Raw genomic sequence first — 20,856 nt, forward strand, 5'->3', positions numbered from 1 at the left:
AACAAAGATCGGCGCGGAAAACGCCATAATAACAATCATAGCTATTCACCCAATATGCTAAAAAAACGTAAGCAACCGGCTGATCTTGTTACCGTTCTTAATTAAATAAATGTACAAAACATACCGCCCCACTTTTACGTGCAGATATATACTCCGCATATTCTTTTTTTTTTTGCTTCCTTCGTTATATAATTACATTTTATTATTCTTGTTCGTATTTATAATTGCGTGTCTTTCACGGATGATTGCGCAAAATAAAATTTATAGTAAATCGGTGTTGTAATTGTATACAACAGCTCCAGCAATATTAATCGAATTACAATATTTAAATAGGTATTTAAATATGATGCGCGGACTTGAGGTTACAATTTGTCAAGGTATGCGTTCAAATCTGGGAGACCCTCCTTCAATCCCTTCCTCTTACGTGTATCCTGCAAAAAATACAAATTTTCATCATTACGTTGATTCGATTAGAACTGTGATAAGCAACTAGTTATCTCCATAAAATTTTGTTTATGCGAAAAAAATTGTACGTTTCCCTATTCAGGCAAACCAGAATAGACTACTGGAATACCGAAACTAAAAAACGGTTTTCTTTCCCACGAGATTAAAAATAGCGGCGCACTGAATCATCGCCGCCATCAGTCATGCACGTGGTGAGACATCGGTTCGTTTGACGAAAAGACCCGTATTTTGTCTTAATATCCATTAAAATAGAAAAAAAGAAGATATGAGATAATACACGTACCTGCACGACTTGGTAAGGTCGAGTGCTGAGTTCCATCGGGTCACCTGGCAAAATCTGCCAGTGATCGAACACGCACTGTGGGAAAGCCTGACCACCGGTGTTGGAGCGCAGATCGGCAGTGAAGCCGAAGGATTCGTTTACGGGAAGGTATGCTTTAACTACGAACATGGGAGTACCCGCCACCTGTTGTTCTTCGAACACGTGACCTCTCCTACGATTCAGCACGCCGTAGATACCACCGACCGCTACCTCTGGGCACTGCGAAAAGACAATTTCGATATTTAGTTTGTCCCGTCGGTTTTATAATTCGTGTGTAAAGTCGACGGTGCACGTCGTCGCAATACTTTACCTGAATTTCGCATAAGTAAACGGGTTCCATGAGACGGGGTGAGGCAGTGAGAAGACAGGCATAAAGGCAACGTCTCGTGGTAGGGATAATTTGACCACCACCTCTGTGGATCGCGTCGGCGTGTAATGTTACATCGTGTATGTTGAACCGTACACCTCTCAAATTCTCCTCCGAAAGAACGCCCTGTAGCAATGTGAAAGTGAAATTATCGCGTGAACGTTAATAATCCGTGCGCTTGTGATCCAAGGCAGACATTTTCCTACCTCTTTCGTGGCCCATTGGAATCCAGCTACCACAGAGTCCTTAATTTCGTTGAGATACTGTACACCCTTAGTGCAGTCGACCAGTATATTTGGTCCGCTGCCGTCAGGTCCGAAGCACCAGATTTTCCTCGCCTCCGTCACGTCATAATCGTATTTCTCGTTCAAGTAACGAGCGCGCACTTTGAAGTCATCGCGCGGATTAACGTCACCCTGCAAGTATCGAGAGATTAAAAATTTACCTTCGGATCAAAGCGTCAAAATTCGATTACTGCTGTGCTACCATCTTTCTCATTTGAATATCACATTTCATTTCGATTTTATTGAAGGTACTGCGATACTGATTAAATTTTCTGCAGAAAAAGAAATGAAACTTACGCTGTCAATGTCCTCAGCGAGACCATCTGGCATCGGACAAGCCATCATGAACAAACGATTGTGCTTGTTCGGGGATTTCGACAAACACATTTGATTCGACTGTTCGGAGATCGTTTCTCTGTACGATACGACGGGATCGGACTTCTTGATCGGGATGCATGCGTGATCCTCCTCCAGATCCTTCAGACAAATCTCGAGATGCAACTCACCGGCACCGGCGATAATGTGCTCGCCGGATTCTTCGATGATGCACTGTACCATAGGATCGGATTTCGCCAAACGTTTAAGACCTGTTGAATTGTGCATAATTAAATCATTAACGGGCGAACGTGATATCAAATAATATTTAATATTTATCGATATATCGTCAGATGGAAAAATTTAAATCATGGATCTTCATAACCCAATGCTCATGTAAGTCTCATCATATAAAATCAGTGTCTCGATTTCGTACGAGGCTGATTGAAGATTGTTAGTAAAGTAGTACGAGACAATCTAATTTAATATTTCAAAAATCACAGATTTCCAACAAAATTCCAACAAAAGTTAATTATATTTTGAGTCTAAAAATTAATGAAATATAAATTAAGCTGGAAAGATTACATACCTTCGACCAATTTTGGCAAATCAGCAGGATTCTTCGGCTCTACCGCGACACGCACGACAGGCGATACGGAGAACTTCATAACTTTCATGTTGTGCGCATCCTTGAACGTTGTGATGGTACCGGTCTTAACCAAGAACTGATCGACGCCGACAAGACCGCAAATATTACCTGCGCAAACGAGTCATTGGTTATAACACGTGGATGCACAGTTAAATAACCCTAAATTTTATTTAGCTGCATCAGCTGGCCGTTCTAATCTGTCTATCACGATAAGTCAGAACAGGTCTGTGTAGAACAATCATCATTTTTTGGAAATAAATCGCGCAGTTGGAAATAAGCATCGCAGCAATCTTGAGAGATATATACTAACCAGAAGGCACATCTTCGATAGCTTCGACGTAACGACCCATCATCAGAATAGTACGCTGGATAGCTTTCTCATAAAGATCTTCTTTCTTGCCCGGTTGGAAGTTGGGTCCCATGATGCGGGCCTTCATCCCGGTACACACTTTGCCTGAGAACACTCGGCCGAAAGCGTAGAAACGTCCCTTGTCCGATGTCGGTACCATTTTCGAGACATACATCATCAGTGGTCCATTTGGATCGCAGTTCTGCAAATAATGACTTAATTAATGAAAGCAAACTCTCAATCAATAATCTATTATAATTCTTCTCGCGTCAGTATTTCTCTTTCCTTCATTTCGCGCCACACGTCGGTACAGGTCTGTGAAATATTTTCATCATGTGTTCGTGTCAAATATCCGAGCGACTCGGGCATGTATCACGAACCTTAATTCCAACAGCAGCCTCGTCATCGAGCGGCCCTTCGTACAGCATCTCCATACGGTATTTTTGAGCAGTTACAGGAGACGGCAGGTGAATGGCAATCATCTGAAGAAGAGCCTCTCCGGCAGGTAACCATGTTCTCATAACAACCTGAAAAAAATCACGCGACACAATGAAAAAAATTTCCCAAAGAAAGTAAACCCGCATGCGGACATCGAATGTCCGTCAGATACAGATTTAGCACTCCCTCATTATAAGTCGGAAGAGGTGTCAGAAAAAAAAAACTATGAAACTATCATCATGAAGCGCATTTACATTCGATGTGTATCTGTACAACGATCGAAAGAAGTCTACCTTCAACAGAGCTTTCCCGTCCTTGTCCTTATCTTCGGGTTTCAGCACAATATCCAGCTTCTTCAGAAGATTATCTGCTTCCTCCTTCTTGTAATTCATAATACAATCGAATACCTAGAAAGAATTTTTATTTTAGTTATCAACGTTTTTTTACGGCGATAACGCAGACACAGATCATCTTACGTAACGTTCGAGATTGCGAAAGCTCACCTTATAAATTGGATCTAAGACGTACATGCAGAAGGATCGTTTGTTATCGGCCTCCTTCTGTTTGCTCCACTTCTTGGTCTTCGGGTTGAAGAAGGACTCGCCCCAGAGTCTGTTCATTAGTTTCACCACGTCAATCTTGAATTTCTCGGCGTACATCTCGGAGAATTGTTTTAGGGTAAAAGCCCAGCCGTGAAGGCCGGAACCGAAACCTACGGATCCTTTGCTGGGATCTACCTATTTTACAAGTATACATTTAAGAACGATATGCGCAAAGATTGTATTTTTCACATTAAGAAATCTTTTCATCTCGCTTACTCGAACTTCGCCCATAGGTCCATCGTCGTCAGAGTACGTTGCAATAATAACGTTAACGTTCTCAACGATACGCTGGAAAGTCTGATAAAGATCTTCGCTATCGAGCTGGAGTTCCAACAGCGCGCGGTCCATTTTGTTCATAAATAAAACAGGCTTGATACGCTCAGCGATCGCTTGGCGCAGTACAGTTTCAGTCTGTACGCATACACCTAGAAGAAAATAAGCAAATAATTATACAATCACCTTTCTCATTTCAAGAAATTGTTGGTTACTTGTTTCCCGGTACAAATTATGTTACTACAAAAAATGATGAAATATACTCTGGAAACAATACAGTAACGTCATTAAAAAAGCAATGTAGCATCCGTATCGTAGCGTGTTAATAACGGACATAAGGATAGAGGTCCACTAACAGCGTTTAGACACAATTGCTTTTCTTTACTCTTCTTCCATTGCACTGTCAACACTGTCAACGTACGCCGATCAGTTTGCAGCATTAAACCAAACGGCATACTGCAGAGTAACCCTTGTGTGCTGGAAGACTCAATCTCTCCAATCGCGGCAAAAAAAAACCTGACCCACACGAAAGAGAAAAACGGAAGAAAATCTTTAAAACACATACCGGATACGCAATCAACAACAACAAGGGCTCCATCAGTGACACGGAGGGCAGCTGTGACCTCGCTCGAAAAATCTACGTGTCCGGGTGAATCGATCAGATTAATTAAAAAGCCCTTCTCATCTTTGTCACGTTGATCAGGATTTTTGATAAAGACTAAATCTTTCTCATCGAGCTCGAAAAACATGGAAATAGCGCTAAAAGGAGAGTAGTAAGCGATATTAATGCACGACGATAATGGATAAATGTAAGATTTTCAAACGGAGAAAGCACGAGTGACCGCCAACTTACGTGGATTTAATGGTGATGCAACGTTCCTGCTCGTCCTTGCGCGTGTCCGTGAATCGGGTCTCGCCAGCCTTGGCGCCGGCGATAATGCCGGCCTTAGATACAAGGGAGTCGGTCAGAGTTGACTTTCCGTGATCGACGTGCGCGATGACGGACATGTTTCTGATGTTCTTCTTCTTGTCCATCATGGCACGGATCTCGTCTACTGTAAAGTTCACCTGCAACAACAGATTTCCCATTGAAAAAGAACACTTTAATTTATTCACGTTATATAATACATTTTTTACAAATTACAACTGTCACCGTGTAACAGAATCTTATTAACACATTGATCTGTGATTCAAATCTACGTGTGTGTATGTAAATGTATAGACATACAATATAATCAACGGTCGGCCAGTAATAACTCGGTAATGATTCGATTCGCTACGCAGATAATTTCTCCCACGACTATTGCAACATATTGCAACACTGGGGAGAAACGAACCTTTCACAGATTGGACTTAAAAAAAAACACTTTCTTTCCACGATGCAATATAAAATATTGAATCACACTTTGATTCTTGCAAAAGGGTGATACCTTTGCAATGGATTTTGACAATGACCATATTGAAACATACACCTCGAACATTCGGCAAGATATCTAGAATTGTCTCAAACTAACACCAGGAATTGGTTGAGATTAGGAAAGAAATTCATTCCACACTGTTCTAGGCACAATTGTGCTTATACAGTGACTCATTTTTCAATACTCAACACGTTATAGGATATGTGAATGTATGATACCACAAAAATGTCTCATTGTGACGTTCAACGAGATTTTCTTGCGTGCTTTCTTCGTTCCAATCTGCGTCCCGAGATCATCGTCGTCGAGGAGATTCCCGAAGGAACAATACCGCCCTGGGAAACACGTTGCCTCGCGCGTTAAAAGGCTCACGCGAGGCCCACCACGTCGGCGAGCGCAACGCCGAAACATATTTCTTCCATTCGGAACACCCCGCGACGACTTCCCGAGGACGCTCGACGGCCGACGTGTTTTCCTGCTCGTAGATTCTTGATCCCGGGAGCGTCGAGGGACCTCGAGGAAGATTAGCGTTGCCCCTTCCGCTAAGTGAGCACGTTGCGCGTCGAGAGCCACGCGAAGCGCCAACTATGACACGAGGCATATTTCCGCTCGCGGGGAACACGTCGCGGCGATGCCGCGACGGCGAAATCTTTCTCGAGAGCTAGCGCGTCCTCCCCCCTCCCGATCCCCGGGTGAACGACCCGTTCCGTCGCGTGGCCGACTGATCCGGATCCGGGGTGGGCCCCCGCGAGATCCGGGTGGCCCGCGGGGATCACGCGCGGGCGGACGGAATTGCGCAATCCGGAGTAATCGCGCCGTCGTGGCGAGACGCAGCGCGCGAGAGCGCGTACCAGCGCGTACGAAACGCGGGCAACACGCGGAGGGGAGAGGGATGCGCAGCACCGCGAGGGCCGAAGCCTCGGCGTGCCCGGGCGGCCGCCGAGGGATATTCCGCGAATAATATTGGCGGCCGCGCGAGCGCGGCGACACGCGGGCGAGGACCGCCGCGGCGGCGTCGCGACGCGGCTACGTACCATCTTGGATGTTGCCCGATTGCCGACGGCCTGGTTCGAATTATACGTGCACCAACTATGGCGGACTCCCTCGGAAAGAACAAGCTATCCGCCGTGAGCCCGTACGTCGCCTCTGGTCGCCTCTTATGCGTGAAGGGAGCGCCGCGTTGCGGCGGCGCGCGCTCCTGCGCTCGGCGCGCCCCCCACCCCCTGTTCCCCCCCAACTCCGCGGAAACGCGACGCGCGTCCAATAGGCGTGAAGCTGCGCGCGCATGGCACGCGACCCGTGCGCGGCGCGGCGCGTGTCTGCCTGCGCGTGTTCTTCCGGTGTTCCCCAATCCGTGCTCAACTTTTGCCACCAACTCGCGTAGGATTGGATTGGCCGGTTGTAGTTTTGGAACGCGACTTTTAAATAGCACTCGACACCTGCCGCCATCTGCGGACGTCAAACGTCGTCGAGAGGTTCGAGAGATCGCATAATTGGTTGTCGCACGGATTTTAAAAATGAGTGGTTTGTGGTTTGATCTTGATGTTGTACTCCCCTCGATAATTCCATTTGCACACTTCTATTGTCTTCGCGGCTGGAAAAGAATAATAGGATGACGAGAAGTAACAAGATTTACTCCGTGAGTTTTGCTCCTTTGAATGGACTTTATTTTATAAAACTTTCTCGTTCGAGTCAATTACAAAAGACGTTGTATATCTCGCTCGACATTGAGTTTTCCCGCTAAGACGTTTGCTCTTTGTAGCCGAACTCTTTGTACTTTTCATCATTCCCCTTTCTTCGTTGTTTAATTGTATTTCGTTTTAGGTACAAAATTATACGACGCAACATTGCTACAAAAGAAACAGATCCAGGATCGATATACCGACGAGACGATCCGTGAACCAAAGTGACGACAACTCCGGGACACGTATACACAATAATAAGCTGATCATTTATTTGCGTAATTAATTAAACTTAAATTGCGTTATAATTATATGCACTGATCCGTAACGTCTAACAACATTCGTGCGTTCACTCGCGAGGTGCACGTCGGGTGCCGTGTGTTGGATTATCCCTCACTTTTGCAGTCCGAAACGTTTACTCGAAATAGAAAATCGCTATCCGCGAATTACATAATTAATATATGTCGTCGGTAATTAATAAAGTTAATCTACATAGAAGCGAGTTTTAAGTAAAAAATTGCGAACGCCGCATATGAACGCTACCTATATATGTTACACAATCGGTGTTATTCGATATCCATATAAAAACAAACGGATCACTTCTAGAAAGTATAAGCAATACTTGATTAGTATAATATATTCTGACGACAGGATGATAAAGAACCAATGGACTCATTAGCGGCTCCCTTTGCAGCTTTTCTCGTGAATGTCCACACGATCGGGATTAAAGGTCCTTCCGCAACGCTTGCAGGGCACCAGCTGACTCAGATGCGTCATCCAGTTGGCCTCCACCGTCGCCGTCTGGTCGACCACCATGCTTCCCGTTTCAGGATCCTCTGCGAACAGTCAAGTCATTGCCGACTGTATCGTACCTTGAAAAGCGCAGGGGAGCCTGTGGTTCTTAATCGGCTCTTAAATCGGTTTGTATACAATTTGCTTGGCTTTTAAATCGATAATTTCGCCACTACTTCACTGTTAAGGCAACTCCAGAATTTAAATTTAAGATTCGCCGTTAATTCTAGTTCACGGCGATGTTTGGATTTAAATTCTTTTACTGCGTTTTTAGTCCTATGGCTATATTTCAAAATTCAGCGCTGGCAGTGAATTTTGGAGCACAGCCTGTGTAAAACGTGAGTGACAAAAGATTTTCGTCCCGTTCTGTCAAGCAATTATCGATCTCTAGGCGGCACTCCCGATCGAGAATACATCTGCGACCCATGTATAATTAATCAAGACTACACCCACTTCCATTCTATGGCAGGACACGATGAACATTATGAATTCATATATTATACATGAGCGTGTAATCGCTTCGGCCCAATTGATTCACTTCGTAGTACTCTTGACCGTGATTCAGAATGAACTTCAAGGTGAGAGACAGGAATAGGCGCGAAAAGGGCAAATGTGTATTGCATATCAAAGAGACATGCATGAGCTCCGAAAAAAATCAATTCTGAGCAGTATGCATTAGGTACTTTTTAGATTATTTTTGCGCTCGGCAAAAGGAAAGCGCGGAGAAAAGAAGTAAAATTTGTCAAATTTAAAAGATAGAAATTGCAATATGATTAAATATCTAATAATAACTTTAACGTCCATTTCTACCAATGTTGATTAACTTTAATCTCGGTTTAACTTACTTTTTATCTTTTTCCAACTCTTTATGTTTATTTCTACCAACGTAGATTAACTTTAATTTCGATTTAATTTACTTTTTATCTTCTTCTAATTTACAGAACTAACAATAAGAAAAGATCAAAAGTAAGTTAAACCGAGATTAAAATTAACTTGCATTGGTAGAAATGAACATAACATAACTTTAGCATATTAAACACTTTAACTAACATATTAAACTTTTCTTCCAAGTATATTGTTAATGTTTCCGATATTTTTTTTATTTCCGCGTTACATTTACGCATACACGCGCGTATAAGTATTATGGAAACGAGAACGTTGACTTACGTATGTATATAATGTCGGGTTTTTGCGGCTCCTTTCTTCTTCGAGCCGGCGACAGCTTGTCATTCTCGGCGTGCCACTTCTTCAAGCACTGGGGCTCGTGAATGACGATACTGGAGGATCCGAAATCTCGGCCACAAATATAACACGTAACTGTTTTCTTTTGCGACAAATCCTAAAATCAAGCAGTTTTATACACGCGTCTCCTTATTTCTCTTGCTATAAGCCAAAAGTTTGAAGAACGCTACCCTTATTCTTTTATTCTAGTCGTTATAGCAAACTACTTTGTCTCACATATGACAATCCGATGTAAAAGTGGTTTATTTCGCACATAACAAAGACAACGTTTATAGAACGTTATAGAAATTCAGAACTTTTGTTGTAAATGTCACGAAATATTAAAAAGGCTGGCTGCAAAGGGGAAACATTTATTTGCACAAAAATTATATAGTAACACGAGTTCAGAAATTAAAGCGTGTATGTTTTCCGTGTCCTTTAGAACTCACCGGATACATCGACGATTTTTCCTGTCCACTATCGGCTGATTTCTGTTTGTCTTGATCTTCCTGCTGACTCTGCGCTTGCCATCGCCTGTTGCACTGAGGCTCGTGAATCTTGATGCTCCTGGTACCGAATTTTCGACCGCAAACGCGACAGGGAACAGTAGGCGGCCCATTGCGCACGATTGCTGTCGTGGCCAGTCGTTCGTTATTCTAGAAGAACAGACGACACGTGGAAAAAATATAATGCCAAAGGGACTGAATGAGTTCAATACCTTCGGCGTGGCTTTGCAGCTTCTCTCGTGGACCGGCAATCGTTCCGGCAAAAACGTCCTTCCACACTTTGCGCACGGAACTAATTGCTCCTAAAAGAAAATCCAGGTTCTATTTTTATTTAACTACAGAAAAAGAAATTGTGTATATTTGCATTTAATTATATCAAGAGAATCGTATGTTTTATACAGAAATATATTAACAAGTTATATAATTATCGCACTCTGATAAGGACAGTGATTTAATTAATAATTGCAAAGTGGCCTGAGAAAGATTATTTGTTTAAAAAAAATCTTTATACACGCCATCTCTGAATCGGTGTTTGCTCATGTGTAAATGTTGAAATCGCTGGTAATCACAGAGTATTAAAATCACCAATCTATCATTCGGTATATGACGAACGATTCTGACTTTTTACGCAAATGGTAGTTAATCGTCGGAGACCCTCCCTACACAACGCGCAGTCTTCATTTGATATGCGCTCGTGCGAGTCGTATGCATATGAGATGTTAAAGAGCAGTCTTTAATATTCGACGTTGGAATCACGCACTCGTGAAAAAAACACGAAATCCTCATAGACTGCGCACGCGACACGTATTCTCATAACTCGATTCTAGATAAACTCGCGAGGAATTTTTCAAAATGTAAATTCGGATTTATTAATTTTCTTTCTCCAATTTCGAGAGTAAGACAGCCAATTTTATAGAAGCGAATTCTTTTCGTGTTTGATTGTTCACCAGGTACATCTTTCCGGGCGCTCCTAGAGCCCCACATGTGCATCCTATATAATTGATTCTTGCATCATCGACAAAAGGATTGCATCGTCGCCCGACAAAATTAACGAAGCGCAAAACAGCAATGTTCGCTCAAGTGGAAACGACGCATTTCGTACGAACGACTGCTTCGTGATATATCGTTAACGCGGCAATGTTAATTAAAATTGCAACGAAGGATCTACCTGACTTTGCTCCCATGCGGCTGCGTTCCAATCGTTGTGCTCGATGCTAACCGCGGGTCTTTGCGGCCTGGGTCGTCTTTGAGACGGAGGCAGCATGTTATTCTCGCGTTCCCATTTCTGTAATAAAAAGATGCTCGCTTGAGTAAACATATAAATTATATATAGTACAGAATTATTATAAATAAATATATAACATAATAGTTATTTTGCGAATAAAAACAGATCAGATAATTTTATCGTTATTTAAAAATTCTTGAAGAACTCTCTTTTCTGATAAGAACTTTCCAACAAATTTGTACGCGACTTCTTTTGATATACAACGTGCAACTAATGTATCGATTTTATATTGCAACACATTACTGCAGTGGTATGCAACTGTAATTTGCTGTAATGTTTGTCGATTGAAAATATATATACTAATCATATATAGATAAGGGTGACGGCGTGCAAATGGGAATTTTACTTATCGATCGCGAAAATCGCGATGTGAAAAGCGAGATGATAAGAATCGGGTAGCGTCACGTTCGGCGCTAGACTTGCGCGAGCAAACGCGGGATATAAGTAGAGTATTTCATTAAATAATCCATCGTTACGGGAAAAAAACGCGGCCGCTCGAAGACACCCCGTATAAAGCGTACAAATTGCCGCAACCGATCGCTGCCTCTCAACCAGCTATAGCTCTCAACTATGACACATCGGTTACACGCGAATGCATCTGATATCGAGCTTAATGGTACGTGCAATGCGGCGTTATACCACCATCGATCTTGGCGGAAGGGCCTTGACTTATTACATGCGCGCTACTGTTGCAGAGTTATTATATTATAAACCTTCTGTTGCTTCCGCGACGAAATGGGGAGAAATTTATCGGTTACTCCACGACCTCTCTCTTCAAAATGCCAGTTGCATGCCACCCTAATTTTAGGCTTCAATCTATTTTTAGGCGCGTACAAGTGATTCGAAGTAGAAGATGGATCGTACTGTGTCAGCGGTAATTATATTAATTATTCTGTTTTAGGGCTTTAGGGCGTCACGACAATGTCGTGGCCACCTTTACCTCCATGCACTTAGGCTCGTGTATGGGATAACTGGCGGTGCCGAATTCCCGACTGCATACGTAGCACGTGATGGTTTTGCGCCCTCGCTTCATCCGCGCGGACGACGATCTGTCTTGCTGATCCGGATCCTGAGAGGGATGATCCTGAGGGACAACCGGACTCGACTTTGTCTCGACGTCATCTAATTTATTCTTGTTCCGGTCGCTACGGAAGTTTAACGCTACCGGCTTCTGGATGGACTTTGGTACTGGTGGCGGTAGCACAACGGGTTTCGGTTTCATCGTCGTCGCTGGGATATCCTTGATTTTCTGACTGCCCTTCGGGTGACTGTGGAATCTCTCCGGCTGATCTGGACGTCCGCAGGTCTTGCAAGGCTCCGGAGCGAGGCTTTTCGCCGACGTGGCGGTAAATATTTCCAGGTCACTCGATAAACCGGATCTCAAGTTCTTCTTCTTCACCGTCGATAGCACTTTGGGAGGACTGTTTCTAATTACATGAAATTAGAATACGTAAGTAGAAAACAGTTGTTTGAAAAGGAGCGGAATAAGTAATCATGATCCTTAAATGATGCTGTAATTACTTTTCAAAGATAAAATGCAAGACTTTCAGAATTTAAAATAAATCTTCTAACTAGGTATATAAAAATTTGATATTTTTTAAATAATTTAAAGAAGAATATTATTAACTCAATTAATCCGCCATTACAATTTAAATACTACTAACTTATTATTGTTATCATCGAGCCTTTTCATGTCGGAGTTTCGTTTGGTGGACGCATGCTCCTGCATCGCGGTGGCGGCGGGCGATGTGGTCTTCTGACTTCCAGCGGGCGATCGCGACCCGTCGATCTCTTCCATTTGGCCCTTTGCGACCCGCGGCTCGTAAATCTGCTCGATGCTCCGTCGCTTACGACGCACTGGGACGTCGTCGTGAGACGACCAGGTGGTGGTTGTCGCGACGTTGACGGCGGCGCTCTGGTGTCGTCGTGTTGTCGACGGCGGCGACGGCAACAGCAATGAGAGGGACGACGATGACGACGACGATGTCGTGCCCCCACTGACCGGCTTGCCGTTCGTGGACAACCGATGGAAACGCGTCATCGAGTCGCTGAGCAATTCCTTACTGAGCAACGACATGTCGAGCTTATCCACAAGCGCGGGGTCCAGCACACTCGGCCTCGCGAGATTCGCCGTCTTCGGCCTCTCCGGCTCATCCCCACAGAAAATCTGCACGCGCTTCACTTTTGGCGGCCAGGTGCCGGTGTGCGTCGCATTTTTCGTCGCTGCCTTTTTGCCGTCTGTTGTCTTGGTCGCCCCTATTTAGACGAAGACGATCCGTCGTTGATAGGAAGCGTCGACGCGAACGTAGATTAGTTAACCCGTTGAAAGCCAAATAATAGTTACAAGAAATTTCAATACACACTTTTTGATTTTTTAAATACCTCAGATTAATATTGTGATTATCAAATAGTTAAGAATTAAGATTTGGAAACTGAAAGTAATTATTGAAGAATACCAGGGATAAGGATTGAAGATTTAAAAGAAGACCACCAATTATTACAATCATTTTTATTTGCGATAAGATTGTATTCCAAAAATGTGATAGCTTTCAACGGGTTACCATGTCGTTATCACACATTTCGAAAATGATCAGTCACAAAAAGAGAAATCGGTGACTAATTGTTTTTGAATCGATATAATTAACGTTCCGTTTCAGGATTAAATTAGAAAGAAAATCTTTGGCACGGTGAAATATTACCTTTCGAAATATCCAAGTCATCCTTTATTATGAGGAACGTTTTCTGTGACAGAAACTCGCACGGTCCTCTCTTCCACTTCATGGTGATTTTATCGATATCGTGATCCTCACAAATCACGAGTACAAAAGTTCGCGAGCTGCTCTTATCGCGATACGAGCATTATCGTATTTTCCGCCGACGATAGATTTTCTTCCGCGAACGCATCCGTTCACTCCCGACGCTTTTTACATCGATATACCAGACGAAAACGATTAAAGAGTCAAACTTCAAAGTTCAGCGCTTCAATTTCATTGTTTTTAGAAGTAAAAACTTCGTTCTGTAATTTGCCGTATCAGCGACGTCTCGGAGAGCTTTCGTGCCGGAAGGGGAACGTTTCTCGACGCCTACTAAATTTCGCTTTACGCTTCCCACACATACACGAACGGTCGTCGCTTTTCTTCGAATACGAGTTTATCCGATTGACGTCACGAACGTGTAGCGTTTTTCCCGTCCGATGAACAGGTGGTAGATATCCGTATGATGCCTATGTTACGATCCAAATGAGTAGCACAGGAAATCTGATAAATTATAATTATAATATGAAAGGGATCAGACAACGCCGAGATAATTTACACCGCCCGAAATAAAAATGCGGGCGCGTCCGCTATCCTTTGTTTTAGAAAATCGCACGTGCAAATGCAAACACAAACACGTAGATAACGGGCCGCGGTCGTCGGTACGCAGTCCACGCGATCATTTATTTTTAATTGTGCGTGAGCGCGAGCGGAAGCGAGGTTCCCGACGACGCGCAGCTCCTTGCCATCGAATTACGCGGCGTACTGCGAGCTCGGCTTCACCTTGCCATTAGCCCCGCTTTTATCAGCTTTTACCTTTCTACATGTATGGGTGTGCGGTCGACTGTGTGACAGTACACAGGTGGCAGAGGAAAAATCGATCCAACGACCGCCGTTTAAAACCGCTGACTATACCGCGCCCGGCGTGTACTGCGTGTTCTCGTCATCGCGCGGAAGTCGTTCGAAACGAGCGAGCGATAAACGTATGGGCAGCTGCAAATTACGCATTATTTTGTCAACACAGAGCCGCTTCGTATCAAAAGACTTTTTTATTTTTTTTTTTATAAATATAATATTAAAAAATTCGCTCACGTATTGTACAATGGAACGATACGATATATATACACAAGTCGTCCATAAAATTGTATATGTTATGTAAAGATATGTACATGCGTTAACGGCGGTATCTATATCTCTTGAAGTGAAACCACAGCTGGAAAATGTTGTTGTGAAACTGACACCTAAATCCACGCTTGTACGAGTACTCCCATTCTCGATTGACAATTTTGAACGCGATGTCCTCGTAAGGCGGTCCCGCGTGAAATCGCAGGAGAGCGAAATCTTTGTTGTCGGCGCAGGGTGTCTGAAAATCAAAGACGGAATCGAGAATTATTTATCGAGATTAAAAGATTGAAATCTCATTACCATAATTTGCAACTCAGAGAGCAATGTATATCTTACAAGGAAATATTCCGGCGTGGTATTCTTGTCGATGAGGTCCGGATAGAAGATGTTGAATTTGTAGCCCTGCACGATCTTCGGCGGCGGATTATCCATGTCGTAGTGCGTCTGATTGTACTTGTTCCATTCGAAGCCGGTGTGCACGCGGTTGAAGTAGCGCGGTTTACGCGGCCGATATTTGTCGGACCACAGATAGATCTGCGCCTCCAACGACGACTCGACGCTGAACTGCGCCTCGTCCGAGCCCATGCCCTTGCGCGCCTCCCGGTGCATAGCCTGCTCCTCACTCGTCAGCACATTCTGAATCTTCCTGCCGGTGCTGAGGACCTGCTGCCTCGCGTACTCCAATCGCTGACTGTCCTCCTCCTCCTGCGTGATGAACGTGCCCGGTTCGAGTTGCGAGTAAGACATATAAGTGGGCGAGTAGCCGCCCGTTTCGTATTCGCGGAAGGATTCGGACAATAGATCGTTGGCGGCGTTTGTCTCCTCTCGATCATCGCTGAAACGTATGGCACGATGGATTACGTATTTTCTTATTACTACCAACAAAGATGAGATAGACTCAAATTTCGATATATAAAAAAACAGATAAATTCGAATCGATACACGGGAGAGAATACTCACTCGGAATGACTATTTTCATCCTTCTCGACAGCTGTGCTGGATGAAGGTTCACCTTGTTTTACAGTTGACTCGTTTTCCTGTGTCTGTGAGCCTTCGGCCTCGTTTTCCGCTCTAGCCACTCCTTGCTCGGCGATCAGAACTTCCAACTTTTTACGCAAATTTTCTTGATGCCGATCTCTGAGCCGCGCCCTCGCCATGTGGGCTGCATATTTAAAACTTATTGTTAATATGAATCGGATGTACCATTATTTATAGTTTTCAAATACATTATTTATCATATCTTACCTTTTAACTGAGACAAAAGACTTTCCCAATATCCGATATCGACGCCTTCTGGCTTCCCTGTAATTTTCCTCTGAATTTGCAATTGCAAGGCTTCCAACTGCGTCGCGGTTTTACCCTTAAAAATGGCCGTGACATCTTTGGCGACAGATTCATGAATCCCTTCTCTTCTGCCAACAGCTAAAAAAAAAAGATGATGCGAGTGAGGCGAGCAAACGAGAACAATAAAAATAGGGGAGAAAAAAAAAGGAATCGTTTCTCTTACCAACTTCGTATTCCGTTCGTTCCAACTTCCTGAGCTTGTGTAATTCGTCTTCCACGATTACCGTTATATCGTTCCAGTAATCTAAATTTTTGCCCCTCTCGAGTTCCTTGTAAACCTTTATGTCCTCTATAAGGTCCTCCAAGTCCTTCACGTGCAGACCTCGCAAGTACGTGTACGGCTCGTGCATCTCCACCGCGTCGACCTCTTCCTCCGCGCTGATGTACTTGGCGAGAAGATCGATAGGTTTCGCACGGCCGTCCTGGATCCTGATGCGGGATCTCAGTCTGGCTTGCTCGAGGTGAAACTGATCCTCCTGCCGAGCCCATTGCTCCAACTGGGCGGCCTCCTTGCCTCGCTGCAACATGGTCATCTCCTCCTCCCTCTGCTGCCGCTCCAGCTCTCTTTCCTGCCTCCTCTTCTTCACCTTCTCCAATTCCCGCTTGTTCTCCTCCTGCTTGTGCCTGTTACGAATCTCCAGTTCCTCTCTGCCCACGCCGAGCAGGCCCTCCTTTCCCAGCTTCTTTGACCATACAAAGGTAGACAGGATGTTGCCATCTCCGAACGGATTATCCGTATTCGTGTAGTGCAAGTAGTCGTTGTCCCAGCCCATTCTCTCCTTACACTTGCGTTCCTTGGCTTCTTTCTTTTTCAGGCGGCGCAAGCGTTTTTCCTCCGGGGTCTCCGTCGCCTTCATCAATTCCTTCTGACGTTTACGCTCCTCCGTCTGCTTCTGCCGTTGCTTCTGCAGTTTCTCCAGCAATTTCGTGGAGTCCGAGGACGAGTCTGTGGACGAACCGTTGCTGGACCTGCTCGAGTCCGACGAGGTCGAGGACGACGACGATGAGGATGACTCTCTAAGTAAAAATAATATACCGAACTCGGAGATACAGCTTTGAAAGATCCCAGATAGCATGATATAGTCTGACTATTCTATTTAACACCAAATGTACTATTTTGAGGATATTCTTACAGAATGTTATCTGTGAATCTAAAAGAATATTTTGTAAATCTGCTTAGAACAGTGTACTTTGAGTTGTACTTGGAATGATCTTATTTTGAACTTCTATGTGGATTCATTGATCATAGTTTTTTTTCCATTTTATTAGAATATTCAAATATTTACTGAAGACTATTTACAAGGTAAAGATAGAGATAAGGTAATGGTAGGTAAAATATAGAAGAGGGACAGAAATTTAATTACGTGGAATTAGGCTTTGAGTTTTATGGTAGGTCATGGAATAGTAAGGATTATATTAAGGAATTATGTAGGAAAATAGGATTGCAGCTAGAAGAATATGGAGATTAGTAGATAAGATCGTGGAAAAGATTTACATGAATGATTTTAGAATGAGGGATGTTATTTTGTAGACAAAGCATGATGTCTCATTTGTCATATATGATTAAAGAACACAATTAAGAAGAAATATTGAAAATGTACGAAATGACGATTAGGATAATGTTAATGATAGCGCGCTGGGAGTATGGAAGCTATAGGCCTGTTCTTTTTAGCTGAACTTCTTGCATAGTTTATCTTATCTCTTTTTCTCTCCGATGTGAAAAGAGGGAAGACGAACCGTGCGAGAAGTTCAGCTAAAAAGACAGGCCTTATAAACGTGTCGAGGTAAATTGTAAACCAAGTCCACTCGGCTTTGTAGCTAAAGTTGAATAAAATTCATCTACTAATCCATCACTAAACGATATTTGTAGAATGTTTGTAATAATAGGTTTGTGCTATCCGGAATGATTTGTAGAATTTACAGAAGAGACCCACCTCTTTCGGCTCTTATGCTTGGAAGACTTGCGCGACTTGCGACGCGAGCGGGAGTCGTCCCTCGACTTCTTGCGCCTCTCGCTGGACCTCGCCGAGCTTTCGCGTCTGGATTTCGAGCCACCCGACCGGTGCTCCGCGCGATCGCGGATCCTCTCGCGCGTCCCTCGCGACGTTCGGTCCTCGCCCCTACGACCATCGTCGTCGTCGCGCACCTTCCTCGATCTGTGTTTACCGTGGTCGCGCGAATGCTTCTCCATCGCGTCCAGGCGGCGAAAAAGAAAGACAGATAAATAAATAAATCGTCAACCCTGCGGCACCTAACCTCACTTTCTCCCCGAGGGGCCGAGGGGGAGCGAGGGAAGAGCCGGATGTCGGACTTGTCGGACGAACGACGAACGTCTCAGACGCGCGCCATCTTGCCGCGGTCGGCGCAGCTGATCCCGGACGACGACGCGAGTCAACGTCGGGAGAAGACAAGACCGAGAAGAGAGGCAGAAAAACCGCCGGCGGGATGGCGGGATTTCGCCTCGTCGATCCGTCCACTTCACGCGATTTTAACCTCGTCGCACGAAAAAGCGACGATGACGCGGGGGGCGGGGGGGGAAAGGGGTGCGGGGCCCCTCCCCGGGTTTTGACTCTGGCCCCCCTCTTGACTCGCGCAGTCCCCGCGGCCTCCACTCCGCACGCTCGGCCGGCACATCCACATCCGTTGAAACTTTCAAATTAGACAGCGTACGCACGCAGCACGCGCGATCGAGGGTGGCCTTCTCGGAGAGTGCCCGCCGCCGTGCCCGTCTGGCGAAGAGACCCAGCGCGTCTCCGGTCTCCAAGATCGGTCATTGTTCCCGCCTAGAAACGCCACCGCGGAGTCGAAGGACGCGATGCCGCACATCTACTACTCCGACAAGTACTACGACGATAAGTACGAGTACAGGTAGGCGATCGTTCCCGGCGTGATAGCGTGCCCCCGGGGCCCGGGGCCCCCCTGGCCCTGGCCCGTGAAGCGAGGGACCACGCGCGATACGTAATGGCAATGGCGTCCCCTCTCCCCGTGAAAATTCCCCACGTTGAACGTCTCTCCTCGGGCGTCTTTTACCCACCCCGTCGAGCATTTCTGCGCCCTTAATCCGCACCCTTTTTTTCCACCTCTCCTCGTTGCCTTTCGTCTCTCCCGTTCTCGTCTCGACCGCTTCGGGATCGAAACTCTTAAATGGCCGATCGAAGGTTCCCGAGACCGGACCGTCGTTTTATTTCGGATTGCGAATCTCATTTGGTCCAGGACCTCGGTAACGCGCGGCATTTTGCTTTTCCTGGCGAGAAACCACTCGCGACGGCTTCGACGACGGCCGCGACGAATATGCTCTCCCGTTGGAAGGACGCGTGAGGAAAAAAAGGATAAATAACAATGCTGCCCCGAGAAATGATTTTCAATGCGCGTTTTCTCTTCGAGCTAAAAGGATGAGAGAAAAATTCGACGACGATTTATCGCGATTGTAGAATTGTTGCAATGTTAATTAGAAGCTGCTATTTCCATGCCTGACCGTGCCAATTTTTGAAATCTGTACGTGTAAAATTGAACGAGAAGTCGAGCTCGGTTAAATTTCTATTCTTTTCCTCAATCAACTGTTATCAAACTGTTATTAAAGGGATTGTACGTTCAGATGGAGATTTTGCATGTTTATGAATTTCCTTAAAAACCTTTTCACTTTTTCTCAAATAATGTACGCATAAGATCTTGAAAAATTCGCAAGTCAAGCTTATTGCACATATTTCTAATTTTTTTTTCTCACGTATTTATTAATTTGGTTTACTGTTTTTTTTTTCATTCTTACTTTATTGTCTTCTCTGTAAACTTTGCCCAGGCATGTCGTTTTGCCGAAAGAAATGGTGAAACTGGTGCCGAGGACTCATCTGCTGTCCGAGCAGGAATGGAGAGCTATCGGAGTCCAGCAAAGTCAAGGATGGGTGCACTACATGATTCACGAGCCCGGTAAGTATCACGGGACATCCTAGTATGCTTTGGGTGTAAGTACTTGTTGCGGAGATCTTTTAATCGAATGTGAATCACATTTCAGAACCACACATTCTGCTGTTCAAGAGGAAAATAACGACGCCTCTGGAGCTGAGAGGGGAAGAGAATTGAATGCAGCCAAGTTACGTCGTCTTGTAAATAACAATTCAGATCATGTTCATATTTACGGTGGAACATATTTAAGATCACTCATTTACCGCGTCTCTCTTTCTTTCTCGGTCTCGCTAGCAAGAGCGGTGCGCTTGTGTACAAAAATACACTTTCTAAAAGTCTGATTGAGAGAATGGAGAAATCGCGAGCCAATCGTATAGAAATTTTTCGACGAAATTCCACAGAATAGTATGTCCATGGTCGTTTTTATTTCTAATTACTTCGCATTGCCATTCGTAAAAAAAATGTCAAGCAAGTATGCTGTATATATGTCTATAGAGTATGTTAGTTCTTAATCTCAGTTTAGCTTCTCTACTTCCTTTCTCCTCTTTGCATTGGAAAACTCGGAGAGTTAAGAGATACGTCGCGATATATATTAGCTCCGAAACAAAATGAAATATTCTAGTTGCTTCCAAAGACTGGTGATTCCGAAGCGAAGTAATTCATAAGAACTTGTGATTACAGTGCCTTCTCGTAGGAACCAAAACCTTTCAATTTAAATTTTAAGGCGCCTAGGATAATCGTTTTCCTTTTAAGTTTGACATTTAACGCG

General features: G+C 44.4%; 4 protein-coding genes across 6 annotated transcripts; 1 reads left to right on the forward strand and 3 right to left on the reverse strand.

The window, feature by feature from the left end:
• Positions 1 to 160: 160 nt before the first annotated feature.
• On the reverse strand, positions 161 to 6,670 carry Eef2 (eukaryotic translation elongation factor 2). 2 transcript variants are annotated; one of them, XM_077398274.1, is made up of 14 exons: positions 6,514 to 6,670; positions 4,918 to 5,132; positions 4,630 to 4,823; positions 4,008 to 4,216; positions 3,693 to 3,926; positions 3,483 to 3,596; positions 3,132 to 3,278; positions 2,713 to 2,953; positions 2,343 to 2,510; positions 1,736 to 2,025; positions 1,361 to 1,570; positions 1,098 to 1,280; positions 749 to 1,006; positions 161 to 431 (listed from the first exon to the last, which is right to left on the reverse strand). In XM_077398274.1, the coding sequence occupies exons 1-14, from the start codon at positions 6,514 to 6,516 to the stop codon at positions 363 to 365; spliced, it is 2,535 nt and encodes an 844-aa protein (XP_077254400.1). In that variant the 5' UTR covers positions 6,517 to 6,670; the 3' UTR covers positions 161 to 362. The 2 variants fall into 2 exon arrangements, with proteins under 2 accessions (XP_077254400.1, XP_077254401.1); XM_077398275.1 differs by lacking the exons at positions 4,630 to 4,823; positions 6,514 to 6,670 and having other exon boundaries at positions 4,918 to 5,057.
• A 449-nt stretch (positions 6,671 to 7,119) lies between these two features.
• LOC143893195 (uncharacterized) lies at positions 7,120 to 13,799 on the reverse strand. 2 transcript variants are annotated; one of them, XM_077398281.1, is made up of 8 exons: positions 13,665 to 13,799; positions 12,630 to 13,221; positions 11,906 to 12,392; positions 10,849 to 10,965; positions 9,893 to 9,982; positions 9,624 to 9,830; positions 9,121 to 9,292; positions 7,120 to 7,997 (listed from the first exon to the last, which is right to left on the reverse strand). In XM_077398281.1, the coding sequence occupies exons 1-8, from the start codon at positions 13,744 to 13,746 to the stop codon at positions 7,837 to 7,839; spliced, it is 1,908 nt and encodes a 635-aa protein (XP_077254407.1). In that variant the 5' UTR covers positions 13,747 to 13,799; the 3' UTR covers positions 7,120 to 7,836. The 2 variants fall into 2 exon arrangements, with proteins under 2 accessions (XP_077254407.1, XP_077254408.1); XM_077398282.1 differs by lacking the exon at positions 7,120 to 7,997 and having other exon boundaries at positions 9,153 to 9,528.
• A 104-nt stretch (positions 13,800 to 13,903) lies between these two features.
• Positions 13,904 to 18,515, reverse strand: LOC143893193 (splicing factor Cactin-like). The gene is made up of 7 exons (XM_077398276.1): positions 18,122 to 18,515; positions 16,351 to 17,204; positions 16,089 to 16,265; positions 15,804 to 16,005; positions 15,180 to 15,678; positions 14,535 to 15,081; positions 13,904 to 14,222 (listed from the first exon to the last, which is right to left on the reverse strand). The coding sequence occupies exons 1-6, from the start codon at positions 18,376 to 18,378 to the stop codon at positions 14,893 to 14,895; spliced, it is 2,178 nt and encodes a 725-aa protein (XP_077254402.1). The 5' UTR covers positions 18,379 to 18,515; the 3' UTR covers positions 13,904 to 14,222; positions 14,535 to 14,892.
• Positions 18,516 to 18,695: 180 nt separating this feature from the next.
• On the forward strand, positions 18,696 to 20,523 carry Cks30a (Cyclin-dependent kinase subunit 30A). The gene is made up of 3 exons (XM_077398329.1): positions 18,696 to 19,055; positions 19,984 to 20,111; positions 20,197 to 20,523. Exons 1-3 carry the CDS (start codon positions 19,003 to 19,005, stop codon positions 20,262 to 20,264), a joined length of 249 nt encoding a protein of 82 aa, XP_077254455.1. The 5' UTR covers positions 18,696 to 19,002; the 3' UTR covers positions 20,265 to 20,523.
• Positions 20,524 to 20,856: the final 333 nt, after the last annotated feature.

Source organism: Temnothorax americanus, unplaced genomic scaffold, assembly GCF_048541705.1.
Source record: "Temnothorax americanus isolate GAGA-0224 unplaced genomic scaffold, ASM4854170v1 Scaffold12, whole genome shotgun sequence".
In the NCBI taxonomy this organism is placed as follows: Eukaryota; Metazoa; Arthropoda; class Insecta; order Hymenoptera; family Formicidae; genus Temnothorax; species Temnothorax americanus.